At 44.7% G+C, this 21833-nt stretch overlaps 1 protein-coding gene and 1 long non-coding RNA gene across 2 annotated transcripts in view; one reads left to right on the top strand and one right to left on the bottom strand.

The window, feature by feature from the left end:
- The window catches only part of ERICH6 (glutamate rich 6), a 28895-nt gene extending 23735 nt beyond the window's left edge, over positions 1-5160 (bottom strand). The window contains exons 1-2 of the mRNA XM_027061998.2: positions 4678-5160; positions 3537-3594 (exon numbers count right to left, since the gene is read on the bottom strand). Coding sequence (XP_026917799.1) covers positions 3537-3594; positions 4678-5074 — 455 coding nt within the window. The 5' untranslated portion in view covers positions 5075-5160. The remainder of the gene's footprint in view (positions 1-3536; positions 3595-4677) is intronic.
- Positions 5161-14327: 9167 nt separating this feature from the next.
- The window catches only part of LOC128315274 (uncharacterized), a 130414-nt gene continuing 122908 nt past the window's right edge, over positions 14328-21833 (top strand). The window contains exon 1 of the long non-coding RNA XR_008297932.1: positions 14328-14981. This is a non-coding gene — a long non-coding RNA (uncharacterized LOC128315274). The remainder of the gene's footprint in view (positions 14982-21833) is intronic.

Here is a 21833-nt window from a genome sequence, read left to right as displayed (position 1 = left end):
TTTGCACAATTAGCAAATTGTGATGATTTGCTGGATCTTCTAAAATTATCACATTTTTTCAAATGATTGAATCAATTTTAGGGTTGTCACTTTTTCACCTTTCTTAGTTCTTTCTCCACCTTCCTTTTTTGGTGCTTTGTTCCTTGGCACATTGCATCGGTGGGGTGCTTTAGTTCCAAAATGACTCTGTCTTGTAATAAGCGAAGAACGACTCAGCCAAAGCCACGGGTGCAAGTCTCTGGGGGAGTCCTGTTTGTCTAACTTCCCAAACAAGCTACAGGGACCGAGGGTAAAAAAGAATATTAAGGAGCGATCCCTAGACAACACTGAACGTTTGGCCTTTTTTCCAGTTCAGTGGTTAACAAAATCAGACCTACATGGCTCCTCTAGGTCTCTCTGCCTTCCTTAAACCGACACCAAAGATTGTTTCTGAAATTCTGCAGAAGGATGGCAGATGACGAGATGACGGAGGCTAACAAAATGAACATTTCCTGAGAACTGACTGTGTAGTGGTACATTCGTAGTAGTTGCTTTCTTCACATGATTTCATTGATATTAACAAAGACTAATCAAGGCATGTATCGATCTTCCCTCCTCTACAGGCAAGGAAACTGAGACTCTAGGGAACCCCTGAAAAACGGTATTGTGCCAGATGCAAATGGGGCCTGGGCCTGTTTGGCTTCAAAACCTGTGTTTCTCCGTATTTACCTGCCATGTATAGTTGGCCCCATTTTCAACCAGAATAGTAATAGGGCAATAAAACATAGAAGGTGAGCCAATATTGATTATATTTTTATGACATTTAAGGATAGATTTCCTTCAAAACACAATCTCACCAAATTCACCAGAGAATGCTTTGAAATATAAAAGAAGCATCTTAGGAAGATTTATGAGGAGAAATTAAGAAATTGATCAAGTAAAGAGAGGCCCCCATATTAATAGGAAGCCCAGGTCAAGATGGCAGTTGAGCACCCAATTCTCCTTCCCTTCCTTTCCCAGATCTTACTGAAATAACAAACACAAATAAACAAATAAATAGCCCTGGAAAATCAGAAAGGTGTCATTGGTAGACAAGTGATATTGAAGGCCCCAAAGGACGAAAATAAATGGCTTTAGTTTGATGGAAAACCAGGGTGGAGAGCACCACAGCTCAAAGCAAGAGAAGTAAGTAAAATTCTTCTGGGAAGTCCCTAGCTCAGACTCAACCAAATGCAGAGAGGAGGGGACTGGAGACTGCAATCAGAGGAGTTCAGGGAGTCACCTCAGAGCAGCTGGCCAGGCAGCTGTTCTTTTTATTTCTAGATAAAGCCCCCCAAGCTGCTTCCTACAAAGAGTGGGCAGCCTATCTCAGGAGGTTGTAGGTGTGAAAGAGAAGCAGAGCATAGTATGAGGTTACACAGAAGCTGCCCAATAGGCCTGGATGAGAAAGGAGGAGGGGACATCCCGCCCAGAAGTGAAATGCGTGAAGAACTCCAACCACACAGTGAAGTGTCCTTATCCAAACTCCAGTAATAGTGGGGTATGCAGCTTGCCTGCCTCCTACCAACGCTCCACACGCTGCCGCCTCTGACATCCCCCATCCACCCACGTAGGACACAGTCAGCCTTCCAGATACACCCTGTTAAGAGCTACTCAGCTGCAGAAGGACTCCATTCTGGTTACCTACCGGCCACTCATTGATAAATACAAATTGATAATGAAGGATTGCCAGTTACTTAAGGGCAATCAATAGCATAAAAGAGAAAGTCCAAGATAAACAGAATTAATCCCGAAAAAAGAACTTCAAAGAACAACAACAAAAAAGAACCTTAGTATAAAAGTACCCTTAAAAGAGATTTAAAAATAACCATTTGAACAGAAAGAATCAGAGAATGAGAACGGGTTCTTGGAAATTACAAATATGAATACGAAAATAAAAACTTTTGTACAAGGGCTGCATGTTACCATAAATACAAAAAATCTTGATATCCAAGAGGGCCAATAGCCATCTAGTAGGAGTTCTAAAGAAGACACATGAAGGGGAGGAAATAAACATCAGAAGTGTTTCAGAATCAGACTGATCAGCAATACCGGATACTAGAAATGTATACTAAATGTATACTAAATGTATACTAAAAAAGCAATGTCGTCAGAGCTCTGAGGAAAATGGTTTTAAATGTATTCTTTAATGCCAGGTTATGTTATTAATTAAGTATGATGGTAAAAATGAAGAAATCTCCAGACAGGCAAGAACTCAGGAATCTGACTACCCATGAGATCTACATGAAATAATTACCTGTGGAGTTTCTCCAGCAAAGAGAAAAGGAATCAAAGAAAGAAAGCAATATGGGAATCAGGAAAGCGTGGCCATTTAACCCCACTCAGGAAAGCTGAAGACAATTAAAAACTGAGAGTTGAAAAGTTCTCCTTTTAGGAGTCAAGTTTTATGGACATAGGAATCTGGGGTTTTGTGCAGAATCCAATCACATTATTGGCTTCTTAGCATGAAATTGTGAGTATTGTTGATTGGTTTTCAATTTTCAGAATTAACCTGTATTGAGTTAATTATGATTATAAAACATAATACAAATACAATAAAACTTGGCAAAGTAATATGACTTTATATGAATATACATTATTCATATATTTATAAAATAGATAATTTGCTGTTAACTGGGAGAAGAAAGGGTGAGAGGAAAGATAGAAGTAGAAGGGCATTGGCTCAATCTGTAGAGCATGCAACTCTTGATCTTGGGGTTGTGAGTTCGAGCCCCGTGTTGGGTGTAGAGATTACTTAAAAATAAAATCTTTAAAATAAACATAAAATTAGAAACAAAATAAGCTGTTAACAATATGTTAACCCTGGTGGGTGGGAGTGTGGGGGTGAAGAAGGGCATGGAATTTTTTATTTTATTTTACATCTTTGTATACTTTAATATTTTAACCATGTACATATATTATTTTTTAAGTTGAATTAAAAGGATAAATAAAAACATAAGAGCGGGACAGAACAATCCTGTTTATGCTTAGGACTTTAAAAGTTGCTTGTAAAAGCAAAGCTTAAGTGAACAGTAATTCAAGATCATGGACTCAGCTTTATAAAGATTTATAAAGATGTTCCAAAAGGTATTTCTCTGGTGTCTCCCTGTGCTTGGCGGCCAATAGCAATAACAACAAGAAAAAGAGAGAGGAAAAAAATAAGACCATAATTTCCACTTTCCTTCACAGGAGGTGTGTCTAATCAGGGTCTCATTTCGCCAATAGAGACCTATGTCCTAAACGTTCAGAGCACTTGCTATTGTATAGTGTTATTATTTCATGTTATATCAAGTGGGCATGCCTTCTCTGTAGGTAGATAATAAGCTGCAGATGGGCAGGGACTGGGTCTCTATCCCCAAAGTGTCTAACAGTAATAGATTTTTAAAAATCCTTTTTTAATAAATTGGTTGTAAGTGCCCTGGATTATTTTTACTCTACTTCCAGACATATTTATCCACGAGGTAAAAGTAAACATCATCAGCTTCAAAAAATTATATGAAAACAAAACATTTTCTTACCTATCTAAATCCGCTTCAGACATGTCTTTCCTAAATGTCTGGAATATCTTAGGAAAACCTGTTGAATGAAACGTTGAAAAATTTAGCCACTCCTTCTAAATCAGTGGTTCTCAAAAGGACAACTTCTGCCCCCCAGGAGACATTTGGCAACTCTGAAGACATTTTTTTTTCTTATCTTTTTAATGGTTATTTATTTTCGAGAGAGCGAGCGTGAGCGGGGACGGGGGTGGGGGGGGTGGGGGGGTGGGGGGGGGACAGAAGATTGGAAGTGGGTTCTGCGCTGATAGCAAAGAGCCCTATGCGGGGCTTGAACTGAACTGAGTCGAATTCAGATCATGACCTAAGGTCATGACCTGAGCCAAATTCAGACACTTAACCGACTGAGGTGCCCAGGCGCCCCTGAAGACATTTTTGATTGTCCCAGATCAGAGTGGGGGCTCATGGCACAGCCAGGGCTAGAGGCCAGGGATGCTGGTAAACATCCTACAATGCCAGGGACACCCCCTCCCACCTTCTTCTACTCAACAAAGATGGTCCTGATGGAAATGTCAACGCTCAAAATAAGTGCTGTCTTTCTTTTTAAGGAAGTGACTGAAGTGGTTTTAGTATAGGAACCTAAACACAATTTTTTTTTTTTTTTTTTTTTTACGGGACTGTCTTGGTAGCACAACACCCTGAAGGGACCGCTCTTCCAGGAGCGGCATGTTCCTGTGTGTGTTTCCGAGAAAGAGAGAAAGAAGGACTGGGAAGGGGAGACAGGAACAGAGGGGGAGACGCAGGGAGAGGGAGGTGCGAGAGAGGCCTAGACAGAGGGGAGGGGGAGGGGAGAGAGAGACGGAGGGAGGGAACAGCATCATGGCCTGAATGCACACAGACGTATTGCAAATGCACTCGGTGAAGCACTACCCAAGTTTCCAGTCTCACCAAGCGTTACACCGATGTCCTAAATCGTGAGCCAACAGAACGCTCAGCCAAGATTTCAGTGCCTTTGAATAAAGGGACCAAGATAGACTGGGTTGTGCGGGGGGTGGTGCATGTGTTTAGAAACCAGACACTCAGGTAGACCAAGGCTTTGGAGTGGCGGGACCAGCGGTCCGAGGGCCAGGGAAGCCTTAGAGGAAGGGGCGGGCAGGGGATGTACTTTTCTGGGAGGAGACGCTCCCAGTCTCCTGTGAGCTCAAGTGTGAGCTCAAGATCGGTGTCTCGCTCCACAGCGTCCCGCTGAGCGTGGGGGTCGGGCTCAGGCTGGGGCTGGTGATGCTGGTTAATCGGGGAAGGAAGGCCTTTGAGTTTTCGTCACTGCTGTCATCGATGTCCATCATCTTCCAGAAGTACTCTTCGCTGAACGTCCCTTGGACCTCCAGCGTCTTCTCCTCCGCGTCCCCTGTCTTCCCCTCCACTGCTTCTCCCTCCTTCTCCTCCACCAACAACTCCTCTTCCTCCTCCTCCTCTTCCTCCTCCTCCTCCTCCTCTTCTTCCTCCGGGACCTCCTCCTTCTCCGGCTTTCTGGAGCCGCGACGCGGGTGCGGGTTGGCCATGGCTGGGGGGAAGCAGGGTCGCCGCTAGCGCAGTGGCAGGTGCCGCCGCCAGTCCCAGTCAGGTGTCGAGCTCCCTACGGTGCGCGCGTCTCCCGTCTCCTGGGGCAACGGCCAGCGGCGCGCCGCCAAGCCTCTGGGATTTAAAGCGGCAGCACAGAATCCGAGGGGAGGCGACAGGGGCGTCGGGGCAGAGAGCGGCTAAGGAGCCAGGACCTCTGCAAGCTTCTTTCTCACCTCCTTTCCGGGGTCACGGAGACCCCTCACAGCATGTGGCGAACTGATCTCCCTTTCCTCCTCCCTGCTTTGGAGCGTTGTTTCTTTGGGGTAGGGGTAGAGGCTACCAGAGATGGACGCTGTTAGGCCAGTTGGTATTGCTGACGCTGGACTTTGGTTTTCCAGGAGACACATGCTTATTCAAACTTAACGATAAAACTTTATAATAAGACCAGGCACGGGTGGGAGTTTGCTGATTTGATTTTTTAAGACATTGCCTTCATTATTTATCTTGATTAATGAGATTTTTGATGCCGTTTAAATTCTGTGCCCGAGATGGGTGTCTCCCTCTAGACCCAGTCGTGCTCGTTGCAAGGCCTGAGACATCTGGCTACCTAGGTAACACCTGTGTCTTTCTGGGTCTTTGTTTCCAGTTCACTGTATTTTTGTTAAAATGTTTGTACACACACAAAGAGGAACACAGTATAAGGTATAATGGACATCTGTTTACTTACCACCCAGGCTGGAATGTACATGTTCAGTGCAGAGTTCAGCTTCCTTTCAAAGGCCTTTCAAGACTGAGAAATGTTCCTGGCGGGAGGGATTGTGTTGCTGCTGTTTGACTTCACCTCTAAGGTAAAGAAAGCAAAGATTTTCTGTGGCTGAAGATATCTGGGTGTTGTAAAAAGGGCCTGGACTGATTCTTAGGTTAAGTGAACAGTATGAGGCCTAGAAGTCTCCTTGTATGAGCTCTTGAGTCACCTGACGTCTTTTCAGCTTCGCTTTCCCTCTGTGTAAATTGGGACTAGTACAACTTTGCCCCTAACTTGCTTGTGGGTATCCGTGAATGTGAAATGACAGCCTACAACTGTTAGTGCATTTCAGCCAAATACCACCAGGAACACACAGGTGGTTAAATAAGTTATCCCCTATTACAGCAAGGTGTCTTAGTAAGAAAATGGTAGAAAGAACCTCCAGGGTCTAGACTTTGGTTAGATGATTTGGGAGATGGTCTAAGCAAGCAGGGTTCTGTCAAAGTGGGGGCAATTCTACGATGGAGTGTTCGGTCGTGGCACAGTGACCTTATTTTTATGCTTAGACAAAATTATGAAGTGGCTTTGTTTCATTTTATCATGGTGTCCCAGTAACCTGTGTATTGCTTAGTTTGGGCTGCTACAGCAACCATAGGCAGTGTGGCTTATAAACAACAGAAATTCTAGGGGCTGGGAAGAACAAGATCGGGCGGACGTGATGTCTGGTGAGAATCTGCATCCTGGCTCATACACCTCTGTCTTTGGGCTCTGTCTTCAGGTGGCAGAAGGAACAAGGGAAACTCCCTGGGGCCTCTTTTATATGAACACAAATCCCATTCATGAGGACTCTGCCCATCTGACCTAATCACCTCCCAAAGGCCCCACCTCTAAATACCATCACCTGATGGGAACCATACCAAACCTAATGGAAATGAGGTTTCAGCATAAGAATTTTAAGAGGACACATTCAGACTATAGCATCTTGTCTGAGGTTGTTATTCTTCAAGAGTGTTTCTGTCCAACAAGAAAACCAAATGGCCTGGCTGTGTCAGACCAGCTTGTGATAATAATGAGATCTAGCTGTGAATATTGGGTCGGTTCATGGCATCAGGGAATTCTATGTGTGAGCTTTCCAGCCCAGAAGACTTGTACTCACAGGGCTCTCAAGGGAGCAGGAAGTGAGAAGTTAGGTGTCTGCAATCACTGAGCAATATTTTATGACTGTCCAATATTTCATGAGCACTATGAGCTAGCCCTCTGCTTGGTGCTAGGCCATGGCAGTGAATGGGAGAGGCATGGTTCTTCACTACCTCTTGGGGTACCTGTGCATGTAGCAGGAGTCTGGCAAGCTGTGGGGCGCTGGGGCAGAGCAGGTCACGTGAAGGCACAAAACCGACCATGTGCTCTAGAGAGTCAGAGAGAAAATGCACAGAATATTGTTGGAAGAAGGAGATATCTCGTAGGCTAGCAGAGCAGTTGGTACAGATGAGAGAAGACAGTTGAGCTGCTCTGGAAGCAAGGGTAAAGTTTGGGTGTTTGGAGAGGAGGGAAAAAGCATTTAAAAGCATTCCAGCCAGGCTCAGGGCAGGGAAAGAGGGCCAGCACAGGGAGGTGCGGTAGAGAAGTCGAGGTACAAATAAGTTAAGTGATATTAAAAAAAAAAAAAAAAGAAAGAAAGGAAGAAAAAAAAGCCCAACCCTTTCTGGGCAATAAAAGCATTTTGATGCTGGAAGGGACCTTAGAGGTCATGAAATTCACCAGCTACTTGTACATGGGGAAGTGATTTGTTCTAGAGGAGGCAAGCTTGTTTGTTCCCAGGGTCCTCAGAGAGCAGAATGGAAATCAGTATGTGGGTGTGGCTGCGGGGCTGGAGAGAGCAAGGGGAAAAGCGCTTGCACTTATGATGAGTTGTCTGCCCCCCCCTCCAGCTTGGTTCTGTGGCTGCTATAGCATCTTTGCAATTGTGCAGTGAATTCATTTTTAAGGAAGCCATATGTAGACCCTCTGTTAAGGCCATTCTGAAAGTCTTAGGAATCCCTTCCCTTGGATCCACTTACTCTACAAAGAACAATTTATTTTCTGTAATGAAACATCATTCCCTCTTTTGGCCAATCAGAGACAAGATGACACTGAGCCGTTATTGGTCCCCTCCCCCCTTTCCCCTTCCCCCCCTCCTCACTGGAGTTGGGGGCTCGGGATTTGAGAACCAGGCACCACCCCTCGCTAACTGACTCAGCTTATTCAGCCTTGGTCCCCTGATCTGAGATTTCTGATCTGCCTTATTCACAGAGCTATTTTGAGATAAACTTTAATTATTATTGTTATTATATTACATGCATGTCATTAAAATATTTTTCTTATTATTGTTATTATATTACATGCACGTCATTAAAATATTTTTCTTATTAAGAACGAATCTTGTATTTTACCTTCGGGCCCCCATAGTTTTCTTTAGAAAATACTGTCACTTTTATGTAATCTCTAAAATGTTTTAGGTGCTTCCAATGCTAAGTTGATTTAAAACTTTTTTCCTCCTATCAGAAGTATATAGTTCTATGTAATTGTTCTTTTGTCATCAGTTGGTATATTGTTTCTCTTTCTATTTACCATTGTGTCTCTGAAGACTGCCATGAATACATCCACACTGAGAAAGGCAAGAGAGAGAATTTTTGCCCAGTGCAAACAATATTTGCATGCAAAGATAGCTCTCAGTTCAGAAAGAAAGCACAGGGTCTCTTCAGAATGCTTTTGGTAAGCATCGCTCTCATTCACAGTGAAGGAACAATAGCAAAGACCCACAGCCTTGATGAGGGCTGATTAGTGTCTTTGTCTATTTGGGCCGCTATAACAAAATACCACAGACTGAGTGGCTTAAAACAACATAAATTTATTTCTCATAGTTCTAAACATTGCAAGTCCATAATTGAGGCAGTGACAGATTTGGTGCCTGGTGAGAGCCAGCTTCCAGGTTTATAGACCTCTGATTTTTTTTGCTCTGTCCTCAGGTGCTGGAAGGGGAAGGGGCTCTGTGGGGGTCTCTTTTATAAGAACACAAATCCCATTCACGAGGGCTCTACCCTCAGGACCCAAGCGCCTCCCAAAGGCCCTACCTCTTAATACCATCACATTGGGCTTTATTTAGTATGTCAACATAGGATCTTTTGGGAGCACACAGCATTCAGACCATAATAATGAGCTGTGAGGGGCATATTTGTAAATGTCAGATCCCCCCTCCTTTCCCACAAGCTCCTTTCACAAGATGATTTCTGAAAGCATGTTTAATGCCTTTTAATTAGCAGTGACGTCTACTTTATCTTTCCCTTTAATATTTTATATCAAACACTCTCCCCGATTGCTATGCATGCTGCAGAGACTGCCTTTGGGAAATGTGCCGTAGCAAACACTTTCTCTACCCCTAAGTCCCTAAATCCTCCTGCCCTCTCCTCCCTGGCTTCATATCTTCTCACTGTGTTCTTTTGAGGTCAAGCCTGGCTTTATAGCCCTTTTGATTCCATCCCTTTCAATCTGTAAGCCTAATTCTATTTCTTGTTTCTTGTCTCTGGACTGTCCCTGCAGTTACAGGGCAGGAGATGCCCTTCCTTGGTGAAACTAACCACTCCTGGGCCATCCCTTTCCTTCCTGCCTCCTACGCAACTCCCCATTCATCCATTCATTCATTCTCATTCAGTATACTCAGTAATTCACTCATTCAAAAAATATGTATCGAGGGGATGCTGTAGAGTAGGCACTGTTTCAGGCCCTGGGGAAGCAGCGGTGTAGATGGTTTCTGCTGTCACTCATGGTTGAGTGACAGATCAATGATTGAGGATTGAGGAGACCGTACAATAAATAGTATGGCTGAAGGTCATAAGCGCTATGGAGAAACATAAAGTGAATGTGTGTAGGAGGGGTGCAGAGTTGTGGGCAGGAATAGTTGCCTTTTTATGGAGGTGGGCACAGAAGACCTCTCTAGAAGGGCAGAGGCCTGAGGTAAGCGAGGGAGCTATCAGGGGGATCTCTGGAAAGAGGGGGAAGAGTGTTTCAGGCATGGGGAGAGGGGAGGGGGGCAGTGTGGCTGGAGTGGAGGAAGCAAGTGATCAATTGTTAAGGGCCTTTGTCTTTTTCCTCTGAGGAAGATGGGGAGCCGTTGGAGGCTCTGAGCAAGGCGTGGTTACATTTAGACGAGACTGCTAGACTCTACAGATTATGGGAGAGCAAGATCAGGGAGAAGAGAAAAAGGAGAGATAAAAGGTTATGGTGATGGGCAGTATGTTTGAAGTACAGCCCAAGGGCCAAAGAAATACTGCAGGGAATACAGAAACGAGTAAGGCAGGCTTCTGCCTTTGGGAAGGAGAGACAGAGGGGAGATGTGACAAGTTCCCAAATAACTATACCAGAAGCTGAAACAAGTAGCTTACTGCCAGACAGGCACAGAGGATGTCCTAGAGCTTGACCAGATATTTCCTGGGTAGGGATCAAGGGGAGGGGAATCAGGAGACACTCAGGAAGGAGGCAGCCGTTACCCGGTATGACCTGGTAGATTATATCTAACCCAGAGCCCCAGATATTTGAAAAGTAACAATACATGCTGCTACAGAAAAATCTGGAAATGCAGAAAATAAAAACAAAAGGGGGAACAAATCCTATCCATATTTCTAGCAACCTGAAACAAATACTGTTAACATTTAGAGGTATTTTCTTTCGGTCACCTTTTTTCATATATTTGTTTTACATCTTGTGAGTATACGTAATTTTGTATCATGCTTTCCATCCTTTTAACATGATGTCGTAAACATTCTCATCATTTAATTTTTCTATTACATCAAGTAGATGTACCTCAGTTGACTCCCTAATTTTTTGCATCCAGTTAGAGAATTATCCAACAAATACTTGATCTCGGTGCTTTAGTCTCTGAGGATACAGCTGGGAGTAAGACCGACCAGACCCTTGCCTTCATGAAGTTTATATTCTGGAAGGAAGTTACAAGAAGGCGTTAAAGAATGAAAAAAAAAGAATAAGCAATTCCATCTGTACGATAGTAAATCAGTAGTCTTTTAAGCCACTATGTTTGTGGTAATTTATTACAGCAGCAACAGGAAACCAATACATGAAGCTGTTTCCTCCTCCGGGCTCTTGCTCTCACCCTGCCCTCAGCTCTCTGCACGTGTGGTTCCTCCTCGTTCGTGTCTGACCTCAAGTGGCACCCGCAGGCCTCCATCACATCATCCTCTTTTATTTTTGCCAAATTCTCCCTTAGAGCCTCTAGAAGGAACCATCCCTGCCAACATGGCAGACTTTAGTCCCGAAGATTCATTTCAGACTTCTGACCCTGGGAGAAAGGAAAGCCTTCTCCTCTCACCTACTGGAGGACTAGGTTTTCCCACCATATCAGTCACTTAGAGCTGCTATAATAAAATACCACAGAGTGGTTGGCTGAAAAAACGGAAATTAATTTTCTCACAGTTGTGGAGGCTAGAAGTCATGACCAAGGAGTCAGCGAATTTGGTTTCTAGTGAGAGCCCTCTTCCTGGCTTGCAGATGGCTGCTTCTCCCCGGGTCTTCACTTGGCCTTTTCTTCTTGGCTGCGTGAGCACAGTGGAGTGGGATCGGGCTCTCTGGTGTCCCCTCTTATAAGGACACTAATCCTATTGGACCCTGGCCCCACCCTTTTACCTCACTTAGCTTTGATTCCTTTGAGGCCTTATCTCCAGATATCATCAGGAATTAGGGCTTCAGCATAGGGATTTGGGGAAGGCACAAATAGTCAGTCCACAACATCTACCTTGAAGGAAACAAAGGAGCCAAGATTTCGGATGAGCCGTTGTGCCAGACGTGGTGACCAAGGCCTGAGAAAAGACTGCTAGATCTTGGTGACTAGATTACTGATGTTTGCAAGGGCAGTTTCAGGGACATGGCAGAAGTGTGCTCATCCTTCAGGAGCTTTGTGTTCGTTTGGATTCTCCAAGAGGTAAACACCAAGATGGGGAAAGGTCTGAGAAGAAAAGGGGAGAAGGAGCCGGAGGAGGCTGGGAGAGTCAACCAATTATATTGCAGGTGTGAACCCTGTGCAGGAGATGGGGAAGGAAGGCAGGCAGGCTAGGTGGAAGACTGTTAGCCAGCAGTACAATTCTCTGGAAGTTCGGCAAAGCCAACGAGAGTCCCCGAGCCAATGTTGACTGTCAGGCAGTCTGCATCTTGCAGGAACAGGCCCGTCCTGGTATCCCTACTGCACTCAGTCTTTGGCTGGGAGGTACGACTTACGGTGACTGTGGTATGGGATTCACAGTGCTGCAGCTGGAGCCATCAGTCTGCCACCCTCCACCCCTCCCTTAGCAGCAGGGAGTGAGCAGGGCATTTTCATGGCTGTCATGGCCGTGCTTAAGTCTGCCTTCCCTTCATAATACCCCCTGACTCCTTTCCTGGAACCTAGGCATGGCCTTCTTAGAGGACTCTTTGGAGCTCCGCAGAACACTTGGCAGGTGGTGTTACTGAGAAACACAATAGCAAAATGGCTACGGGCATGGATTCGAGGAACAAGACTACTTGGGTTTAAACCATCGCCTTGGAGCTGACCAGCTGCGTGACCTAAGACACCTATCTTCTCCATGCCTCAGTCTGCACACGGAGACTGTTAACTATTAACAGGAGCGATCGTTAATCCTCCTGACAAGCCCATGAAGTGGGCACTAATATGCTTCATACTTGTTTTATAGGCCAGTCATGAGGGTTCAATGAGTTAATTATGTAATAAGCTAGAACAGCTCCTGGCACATTGTAAATATTGCATTATCTATTTACATTTTTTAAAGTAATAATTTATTACTTATTTTTGAGAAAGACAGAGAGAGAGAGTGAGAATCTCAAGCAGGTTCTGCACTGTCAGCTCAGAGCCCGGATGTGGGCCTGAGCCAAAATCAGCCAAATGTCAGCTGACCCTAGGTGAATGTTATATGCAGGAAAATTGTGGAGGTACAACATCTATGAGCAGGGGAGATATGGGCAGGTTTTCTCGTTATTTTTTGGATTACCGTTTTTATTTCATCCGTTGACTCAAGTAACTGTTGATAATGCATCAGGCCTTACACATGCAAGCAGTAGCTTGCCATGGGGTTCAAAATCTTGCTTTATTTCCTACTGTGGGTTTTTTTTTGCGGGGGGAGTAAGGCATATGGCCTCTTTGTATCAAAGAGGTCCTTTGAGGGTGTTTCAGGTCTCTGGGTGGTGTTTACGTGTTCACTCTGTCCTGTGAGGGACTTCTGCTGGCGAACGGGTCAGCCAGGGTTCAGGTGCAGGCTGATCTAATGAGCTGCAGGCCCCTGCTTCTCCAGCTGTGTCTTGTAAGACCTTTACCCACTCCCGCATTCAGGTTCTACCCAACGTCTTTGCGTTCTTTAGATGCGTCCTGTCATCTCTCTCTTCTCGGGACCCGTAGCATGCTGTTCCCACTACCCGTGTGCTCTTCCCCTGTGCCTCACCTAGCTCACTCACCTCACTCATCTTTCATGATTTCCACAAGGCTCCCCCACCCCCCCATTCCCCTGTGCTACTCAGGAGATGATACGGATCACAGGCAGTTTCTGCTTGTGTACTTCTCTGTCTGTACTTACTAAGTTGTAAGTCCCATTAGGGCAGGAAACGTATCTGTCTTATCCTCCGATGTGTCCTGATGGCCTAGTAGGTTTTTAATAAAAGGAGGTGGATCACATAAAATTAAATGGGTTTCAGGTATGATTTACAATCTCTCACTTTACAGGTGAACAACTCTGGCTCCGAGAAGCTTGGTGGTTTCTCTCCTCCCAGAACTAGTTAGTGGCAACATGAAGGCCACAACTCAAGTTACCTGGCTCCCAGGGCAATATTATCTTCACAAAAACACAAAAATGTCCTTAGCGCTGTTATGCTCAACCTGGGGGCAGTTTTTAAAAAAATACAAGCTTGTAATTAAAATATACACATAGAAATGTGTACAAATGATAAGTGTACACCTTGGCAAATTTCTCAAAGTAAACCCATCAGGACAAGTTTTTGTTTTTTTTTTTTAGTGTGTGTGCGTGTGTGTGTGTGTGTGTGTGTGTGTGTGTGTGTGTTTTGAGAGATGGGGAGAGTCAGAGACAGAGGGGGCAAAGGATCCAGGCACGTTCCGTGCCGACAGCAGTGAACCCGACGTGGGGCTGGAACCCATGAACCATGAGATCACGACTTGAGCTGAAGTCAGATGCTCAACTGACTGAGCCACCCAGGTGCCCTTAGGACAAGTTTTAATGATGAAAAGTCAACTAAAATATGGATAATTAGTATAAACTGCACAAACCTGGTGTGAAAATGGTCACATTTTCTTTTCCCAGTTAATCACTTAAGCCCTGAAATTAACTCACCTGACAGAGGCTGCCTCCCTGGGCTTTGCAGAGAGGATAATCCACTCCCTGGTTGTTAAGTGCCCCTTACTTAAATTCATAAACATACAGCTCTTAGCCCCTTCGTTCCGTCATAACGGCCCCAGACCAGGTCCCAGGATCCACCTCCTCTCAGACCCAGAACTCCTGTCAGCCTTCTCTCCTGAGTCTGGCACTTGAGGAGAGACATTTTCCAGAGCACAAAGGATCTGAAGAAGTGTGTGCTTTTCCCCTCAACGTCGGAGCTGCTTGCGCTTCTGACCAGATGATCCAGCTTCCAGGAGAGACCTCTCCAGGAATTCCCAGGTACCCTCCACGCGCCCTCAGGGAGTCTGGTGGCTTGAATAGGCTGCAAAGTCCCTCCCTCCGGGTCCATACACTCCTTCGCAATGTAATTTTGCTCCTCCCAGCAAGTAGTGCGTCCATTTCTCCACTCCAGAATCTGGGTTTGGTCGTGTGACTTGCTTTGGCCAATGGGGCGTTAGCAAACACGATGTGCGTGGAAGGAAGCCCAGAGCCCTCCTAGGCGGCTTGGCACTTTTTGCCGCTGGGAACTCTGAGATCGCCCAGTGATGAGGCCTGGGCTAGCCTGCTGGAGGACGTGAGACCGCGTGGAGCTGGGACAAGCTGGTGCGGCTGAGGGCCCTTGCACTTGCTAGCCCGCAAACCGGCCAAATGTGAAGGAGAACTTCAGGTCACCCACTAGCTGCCCACGGGGATGTATCGTCTGGCCCCGCACAGCCGAGCTACCGGGAACTAGCTAAAATGGTGAGTTTGTCGTTGCTTTGAAGTCGCTAAGTTTCGCGGTGGTTTGTTGTATGGCAATAGAACTAAAAGTGGTTTTCTGTTGTAGCCTAATAGTGCAGTAGCTGGAGCTTCTCGAAAGAAATAAGTAAACTCACGTTTGACACCCGTCAGATATGGTAGCTTCGAGGTATGGATGGAGATAAACACGTGTATGCACATACATATGGGAGAGGGCTTGTTTTTTTTTTAATCTTAGAAACAAATACCCCTGAGGAGTAGGAATGAGTTGAGGGTGGGGAGAGTGAAGAAGCCCTTTAAACTTTAGCTCTGTATTCACCTCTATATAGATATTTTTGGAAGAAATATACATTTACAATACCACCTGGGTCATTTTTAAAGTTAAATACCCACATCATGCTGAGGAGCTTCTGTTATGTCCCCAACTTGTGGCCTGGGGGACCCAGTCCCCTTCCCTCTCAAGCACAGCCCTATGGGGTTTTCCTTTCCTCAGGAGATGGGAGGAGATCCTCTCCATAAGCCTAAATGTTAGAGGCCTCACAGAAGCCTTGGAAAGCTCTCTGCGCCCCTTCAGTCCTTGTGTCCCTTGGTGGGTGTGGGGCGGTGGAGAGAAGCAGTGGAAGAAAGGAGAGGAGGAGGAAGGAGTAGAAATGTGTTCTGCTCTTTCCAGAGGTGAGGAAATAACCTCAGATCTTTGGGCCTGGGGTAGGAGAGAGTGCCCAGGGGCTTGTTCGATCAACCCATTTGCGGAGTCAGAAGTTCCTTCCACTGGATGACTCAGTGGGAAAGTTGTGGGAGCTTAGGTTTTGAGTGCACAGCAGTTGAGAGCAGACGGGGTCTGGGATTTCCAGGGACCAAAAAACTGAGAAAACAAAAAGCAGGGGCTGTGTAGGAAAAAATACATGGCTAAGTAGAGAGGAAAATATAGGTCATTGAAGTTCTTTACTAGGGATGAGTTTAATTTGGAAACTTCCTGAAAGTTTACATGTCCCCTTATTTAATTTTATTAGCTATCCACTCTCTGTCACTGTCATTATAAAGCTTTCGGGTGGGCAATGATTGTTATTGGTGACCCGACACTCCTTGTCTCTACTCGTCTTTCTTGAGGAGAACCCATGTCCTGGGATTTCGGTGGGGATGACCTCAAAATCTCTCTCCATGATCAGGAGTCAGCCCACAGTTTCCTAATCCTAGGACATCCCGAATTCTTTTTGGAAACTCTAGAATTCTAGAAATTCTAGGAAAAAAGAAACAGACTCTGCTGTGTCCTTTTTTATATTTTCAGATCCCCTCTTGAAATTCAGCCTGCCTCTGGTCTCTGTTAACCTTGTGAGCATAGTTATTTTGAAGCTTATGTCCAGTAGCTCCAATATTCAGAACCCTCCAGGTTTGTTTCTGTTGTTTCTTTCTCTCCTCATTTTGTTATCGGTCATATAGTCTTGTCTCTTTAAGTACCTGGGTTTTTTTTCTTTTTTTACATAGTTCACACACATTACATTAGTTTTAGGCGTACGATATTACTATATGTTCAATATACTATATTCAATATACTATATATTCAATATACTATATGTTATGTTATGCTCTCCACAAGTGTAGCCACCATCTGTCACCATAATACCTGGTTATTTTTTTTTTATCATGTGCCAGACATTGTTATTTGAAAACATCGAAGTAATGTGAGGTTTTTATATAATATAATCTTTCTCTGGAGAGGAATTCCATTTGCTCCAAGAGGGAACCTAGGAATGCTCATAATCCAGGATTACCTTAATCCAATTTCAGTGATTATGGTGATTCAAAGCTAGATTGCATCGCTAATGAGGAGTCTTCTTTTTTTTTTTTAATGTTTATTTTTGAGAGAGAGAGGAGGAGGAGGGGCAGAGAGAGGGGGAGAGAGGATCTGAAGCAGGCTTGCACTGACGGCAGAGAGTCCAATGGGGGGCTTGAACTCACGTACTATGAAATCATGCCCTGAGCCAAAGTTGAGGTTTAACCGACTGAGCCACAGAGGCACCCTTTAACAAGGATTATTCTACTTCCATTTCATCCTATGCTTGGAATGCAGCCTTCAGCGTCCCAGTCTCAAGTGTAGGAGTTACCAGCACCTCTCTCCCATACTTGATGGGCTCTCTCATTTTTTAAAATTTCCTTAGTCCATTCAAGGCTATCAGAAATCTTTAAAAAAAATTTTTTTTAATGTTTATTTATATCTGAGAAAGAGACAGTGCCAGCAGGGAAGGGGCAGAGAGAGAGGGAGACAGAATCTGAAGCAGGCTCCAGGCTCTGAGCTGTCAGCATAGAGTCCGACACGGGGCTCAAACTCATCAGCTATGAGCTGAACTCTGAGCTAAAGTTGGATGCTTAACCGAATGAGCCACCCAGGTGCCCCCAAGGCTGTCAGAAATCTTTCTCATCCTCTCAGTCACCTCTCCTAGAATTGGCAAATGCTCAGGGAAAAAGCAAGCCCAAAAGTACTACTTTGGATTTCCCCCTTCTCCATTAACTTAGTTATTAAACTGCCTTGTTATTGTTACCTCTTTGGTGACTTTAAGTAGACTTTTAAAAAATTATATGGACATGTCTGGCTTTTGTAGAGGTCCTCAGTGGGCAAGTTGGTCCAAATTACCAAGCCCGTCATTACTAGAGGAAGAAGTCCTTTGTGTAAAGTGTCAGCTGTCTTGGGTGGGAATATATATGTGGAAGGTGGATTTATGGGATTGAGTGCATGAAGTCTCAGCCTTAGGAAAGGAAATAAGATTAAAGCTCTGGGAAGGAAGCCCTACCCACTGAGGAAGTGCAGACTAGGTTGTAACAGAGAGAAATACAGCAGTTCAAATAAAATCACAGTGTATTTATTTCTCTCTCACACAATAGTCCAAAAGAAGGCAGTTAAGGTTCTTGAGGCAGCTCTGATCCGGAAGCATTCAAGGACCCAGGTGTTGGGTACCTTGTTGCTTCACCAGAGCAATGTGGTCCTCACCCTCAGAGCCAAAGAACCATATTAGCATTCTGATTGGGGATGGGGGTGGGCAAGAGAAAGAGGAGGGCAACCAGGTAGTTGGGGATTTTTTAAAAAGATAAAATCTGGAAGTTGACTGCATCACTTCCATCCATGTGTTCTTGATCCAAACTAATTATCTGCCTAGTCCTATCTAGAGGTAAGAGAGGATTAGATATGTAAGTTCTTGTTGGAAAGCCCTTTGGCTGGTTAAAAGTTGTGGTGGAATGGGGTGGGCGATGATTGTAATAGTAAGAGGGATAAGGAAGGAATGGATCCTGAGGAACTGTTAGTAATTTCTGTCATGGTCCTAGTTAAGAGAGGCAGAGAATGACATCTCATACCCAGGTAGGGCTAATGGGACAAGGAGGAGATATACCAGTATGACTTCACACAAAAGTAGGGGTACCTGGTGTTTCTGTGTGTTAGGGGAAAATGAATTCAAGTCAAACTTGAGTATGCATCAGAATTACCTAGAAAGCTTGTCAAAATCTAGATTGTTGGACATTACCCCTAGAGCTTTGATTCTGTGGGTCCGAGGTGGTTCCAAGAATTTTTATTTCTAACAATTTGCTGGATGATGCTGATGTTCCTGGTCCAGGAATTAAACATTGAGAATGCTCTATCTGTGCCAACACGCTTGGATTGGTTTTGTTTGTAAGAATTGACAAAGACAAGTGTGTATAGCAATAATAATATAATTGAGCCCTACGTTTTCAGTTGTCAAGTTCTGGAATCCTTCACCGTTGTATTACTTTGGAGATAATTGTAGTTTCGACTCGTTCAACTCCTTAACAAAGATGAGTGTAACCCCTTTACTTTTGATTTCCTAATACTCTTTTTCTTTCTCCAGGCTAATTCCAATAGAATATCTTGGAAAGCCATTTAAACCCCTTCACTTGAAGTATCTCTGATAAGCAGATTTCACTGTTTATTTCACAAAGATACGTGCAGTGTGTTATTTTTATAGCTGTTTATATTTTAATGAGAATTTTATGAATAGAGGACTGGGTTCTTCAGGACAAAAAGGAACACGATTGATTTATTTGCTTCCTCCCTTTCTTGAGGTAGCTGAATTTCTACATACCAATTTATAGAATGAAATAAAAAACAAAGGCAGATCAATTTGAAAATAATTATGTTTCCTGAGGAAATTACCAAAAACTGGAAGGAACCTATTTATAGGCTTTATTTTTTATTTTTTTTAAGTTTATTTATTTTGAGAAAGAGAGAGAGAAAGCACAAGTAAGGGAGGGGAAGAGAGAAGTAGAGACAGAATCCCAAGCAGACTCTGCAGTATCAGCACAGAGCCTGATGTGGCGCTTGAACTCAAGAACTGTGAGACCATTACCTGAGCTGAGATCAAGAGTCGGACGCTTAACCAACTGCACCACCCAGGCGCCCCTTAGCGGCTTTGTTTTTGATGATTGATAGGTAGGTGCAGCTTAGCTGAGTGTGGATTGTTTTCTTTCCAGTTCCAAGTGGCATTTAGCAGGCACGCAGGGGAAAGAGAGAGGGGACATTTTTAACCCTGTAGTGTCACAGTCGGCCCCAAGCAGGACATGAGAAGACGTACCTCGGAAAATGGGAAGGAGAGCAAATATAAAGAGTACAAGAAGTGAGGGATCAGGAGAGACAGAATCAAGACCCAGGGAGGAGGTCACCCCTCAAGTCAAGTCCCAGGCAGCATGTGACTCAGCCAGTGCAGTTTTTGTTTTTTTTTTTTTTTTAGTGTTCATTCATTCATTCATTCATTTAGAGACAGAGAGAGAGAAGGTTGGGGGTGGGGGGTGGAAGGCCAGAGAAAGGAAGATACAGAATCCCAAACAGGCTTCGCACTGTCAGCACAGAGCCCACTGCAGGGCTCAAACACACAAACCATGAGATCATGACCTGAGCTGAGATCAAGCATCAGACACTTAACCGACCGAGCCACCCAGGCGCCCCCCCCCCCGCCCCCATGCAGTGCAGTTCTTATTTTCTGAGATCATAGGGGTTCCAGTATGGTGGAAACAAGCTGAAGGAACAATTTGAGAGAAAATTTGGTAAGTATCTTGATATTAGGTTCAGAGCTAGGTGACTCCAATCATTCTGTCAGAAATCCAGGCAAAAGCTCTGAATGAAGAGAAAAATAAGGTCAAGAGACCTGGGCAGGAGAAGGTGAGATGGGGCTATGACTGCTCCTCAGCTTTGTCTCAGAAACATTCAGGGATTTCCAAGAGAGACGAGAAGTGACTGTCAGTCAAGCATGCCATAGTGAGAGGGTCAGCAGTTAGAGGCTGGTTCAAACAAGTAGGTGAGACTGCGGGGCTTCCACTGTGACTCTCCCTGAGGCTGAGTCAGGAAGACGCTTCCTTTAAAGCTACCCATCCAGAATGTCCAGAGTAAATGAAAGACCTCAAATCCTCAGAAAACATGAGAGATTTTCCCTCTGCAAAGTGGCGACTCTTAAACACCTTTCATAGCGTCTGGGGTCATTGCCTTTGTGGGAACAATGCAAAAACTGTTACTGCTTTGCGTTTCAGAATGTACATATTTATTTCACCAACCCGATAAAGGAACTTGAACTTGAAAGATGCCTATAGAGCATATCCAGCAGTATTTTTTCCAAATAGGTCCTTTATTTAATGTTTTCTTAAAAATTAGGATTACAGTACATGTTAGCATCCCCCCAGGAAACCCCCTTTTGTCTAAACCTCCCCCACTTCTGGTCACTACCCACCCCCAGCAGAAATCCCTGTCCTGGTAGCTAACAGTGTTGATTAGTTTTGTCCATTTTTGTCCTTTATATAAATAGAACCATACAACATACATTCTTTAGCACCTGGCTTCATGCTCACTGCTGTGTGTCGTGGTGGATTATGTATTCTCGTTGCCTTACGGTATTCATTGTCTGAATATACCAGCTTATTTATTGGTTATTCTGTTGATGGGTTTTTGAGTAGTTTCCAGTCTGAGGCTGTTGTGAATCATGCTTCTCTGAACGTTCTAGTTTGTGACTTCTAGTGAGCATATGCTCACATTCTGTTGGTGCTTTATTTAAAAAAAAATTTTTTTTCAACGTTTATTTATTTTTGGGACAGAGAGAGACAGAGCATGAACGGGGGAGGGGCAGAGAGAGAGGGAGACACAGAATCGGAAACAGGCTCCAGGCTCTGAGCCATCAGCCCAGAGCCTGACGCGGGGCTCGAACTCACGGACTGCGAGATCGTGATCTGGCTGAAGTCGGACGCTTAACTGACTGCGCCACCCAGGCGCCCCAAGGTGCTTTATTTTTAATTGTAGAAACAGTTTACCATCACCCCCTTTGGATCAGGATTTATCTGGTAGTTGCTGCGGAATTTCTGAGGGAGCAAATGGGGGTCTCTAAGAGCAAAGCTTAGGTGACTGGTGAAGATGGTCAGTGTGGTTCCGACATCCTGCGTTGGCAAAGTGACTCTACCCAAATCTCATCCCTCTCCGTAAGTGCTCTTATTTAACCCTCCCAACAGTAGTTCCGTTTTTCCCCCCCTACATTTTAGAAATGAGGAAACTGAGGCACAGAGAAGCCAAAATACCACTCAAAGCCACACAGGCAGCAGATAGAGGAGCCAGAATTGAATTCAAGAGGTCTGGCTTCAGAAACCGAACTCTTCGTCGCTCAGCTTTGTCACCTCTGTGCCATCATCCTCCTGTCTCTGTCCGTAGGGTGGGTCCTTCTCATCCACATTTAAATATGCCTCAGCTTGCCATCTTAAATGCGACCCTCCATGACCACACATCTCCTTTGAGCTGTCCCCTCTCTTCTGCCCTTCACCCCCTTCGTTCTTGAAGGAGTTGCCTGCTTGTCTCCTCTCAGGTTCCTCACCTCACTC

This window comes from Acinonyx jubatus, chromosome C2, assembly GCF_027475565.1.
Source record: "Acinonyx jubatus isolate Ajub_Pintada_27869175 chromosome C2, VMU_Ajub_asm_v1.0, whole genome shotgun sequence".
Lineage (NCBI taxonomy): Eukaryota > Metazoa > Chordata > Mammalia > Carnivora > Felidae > Acinonyx > Acinonyx jubatus.
This window is presented reverse-complemented; position numbering and strand designations above follow the sequence as displayed.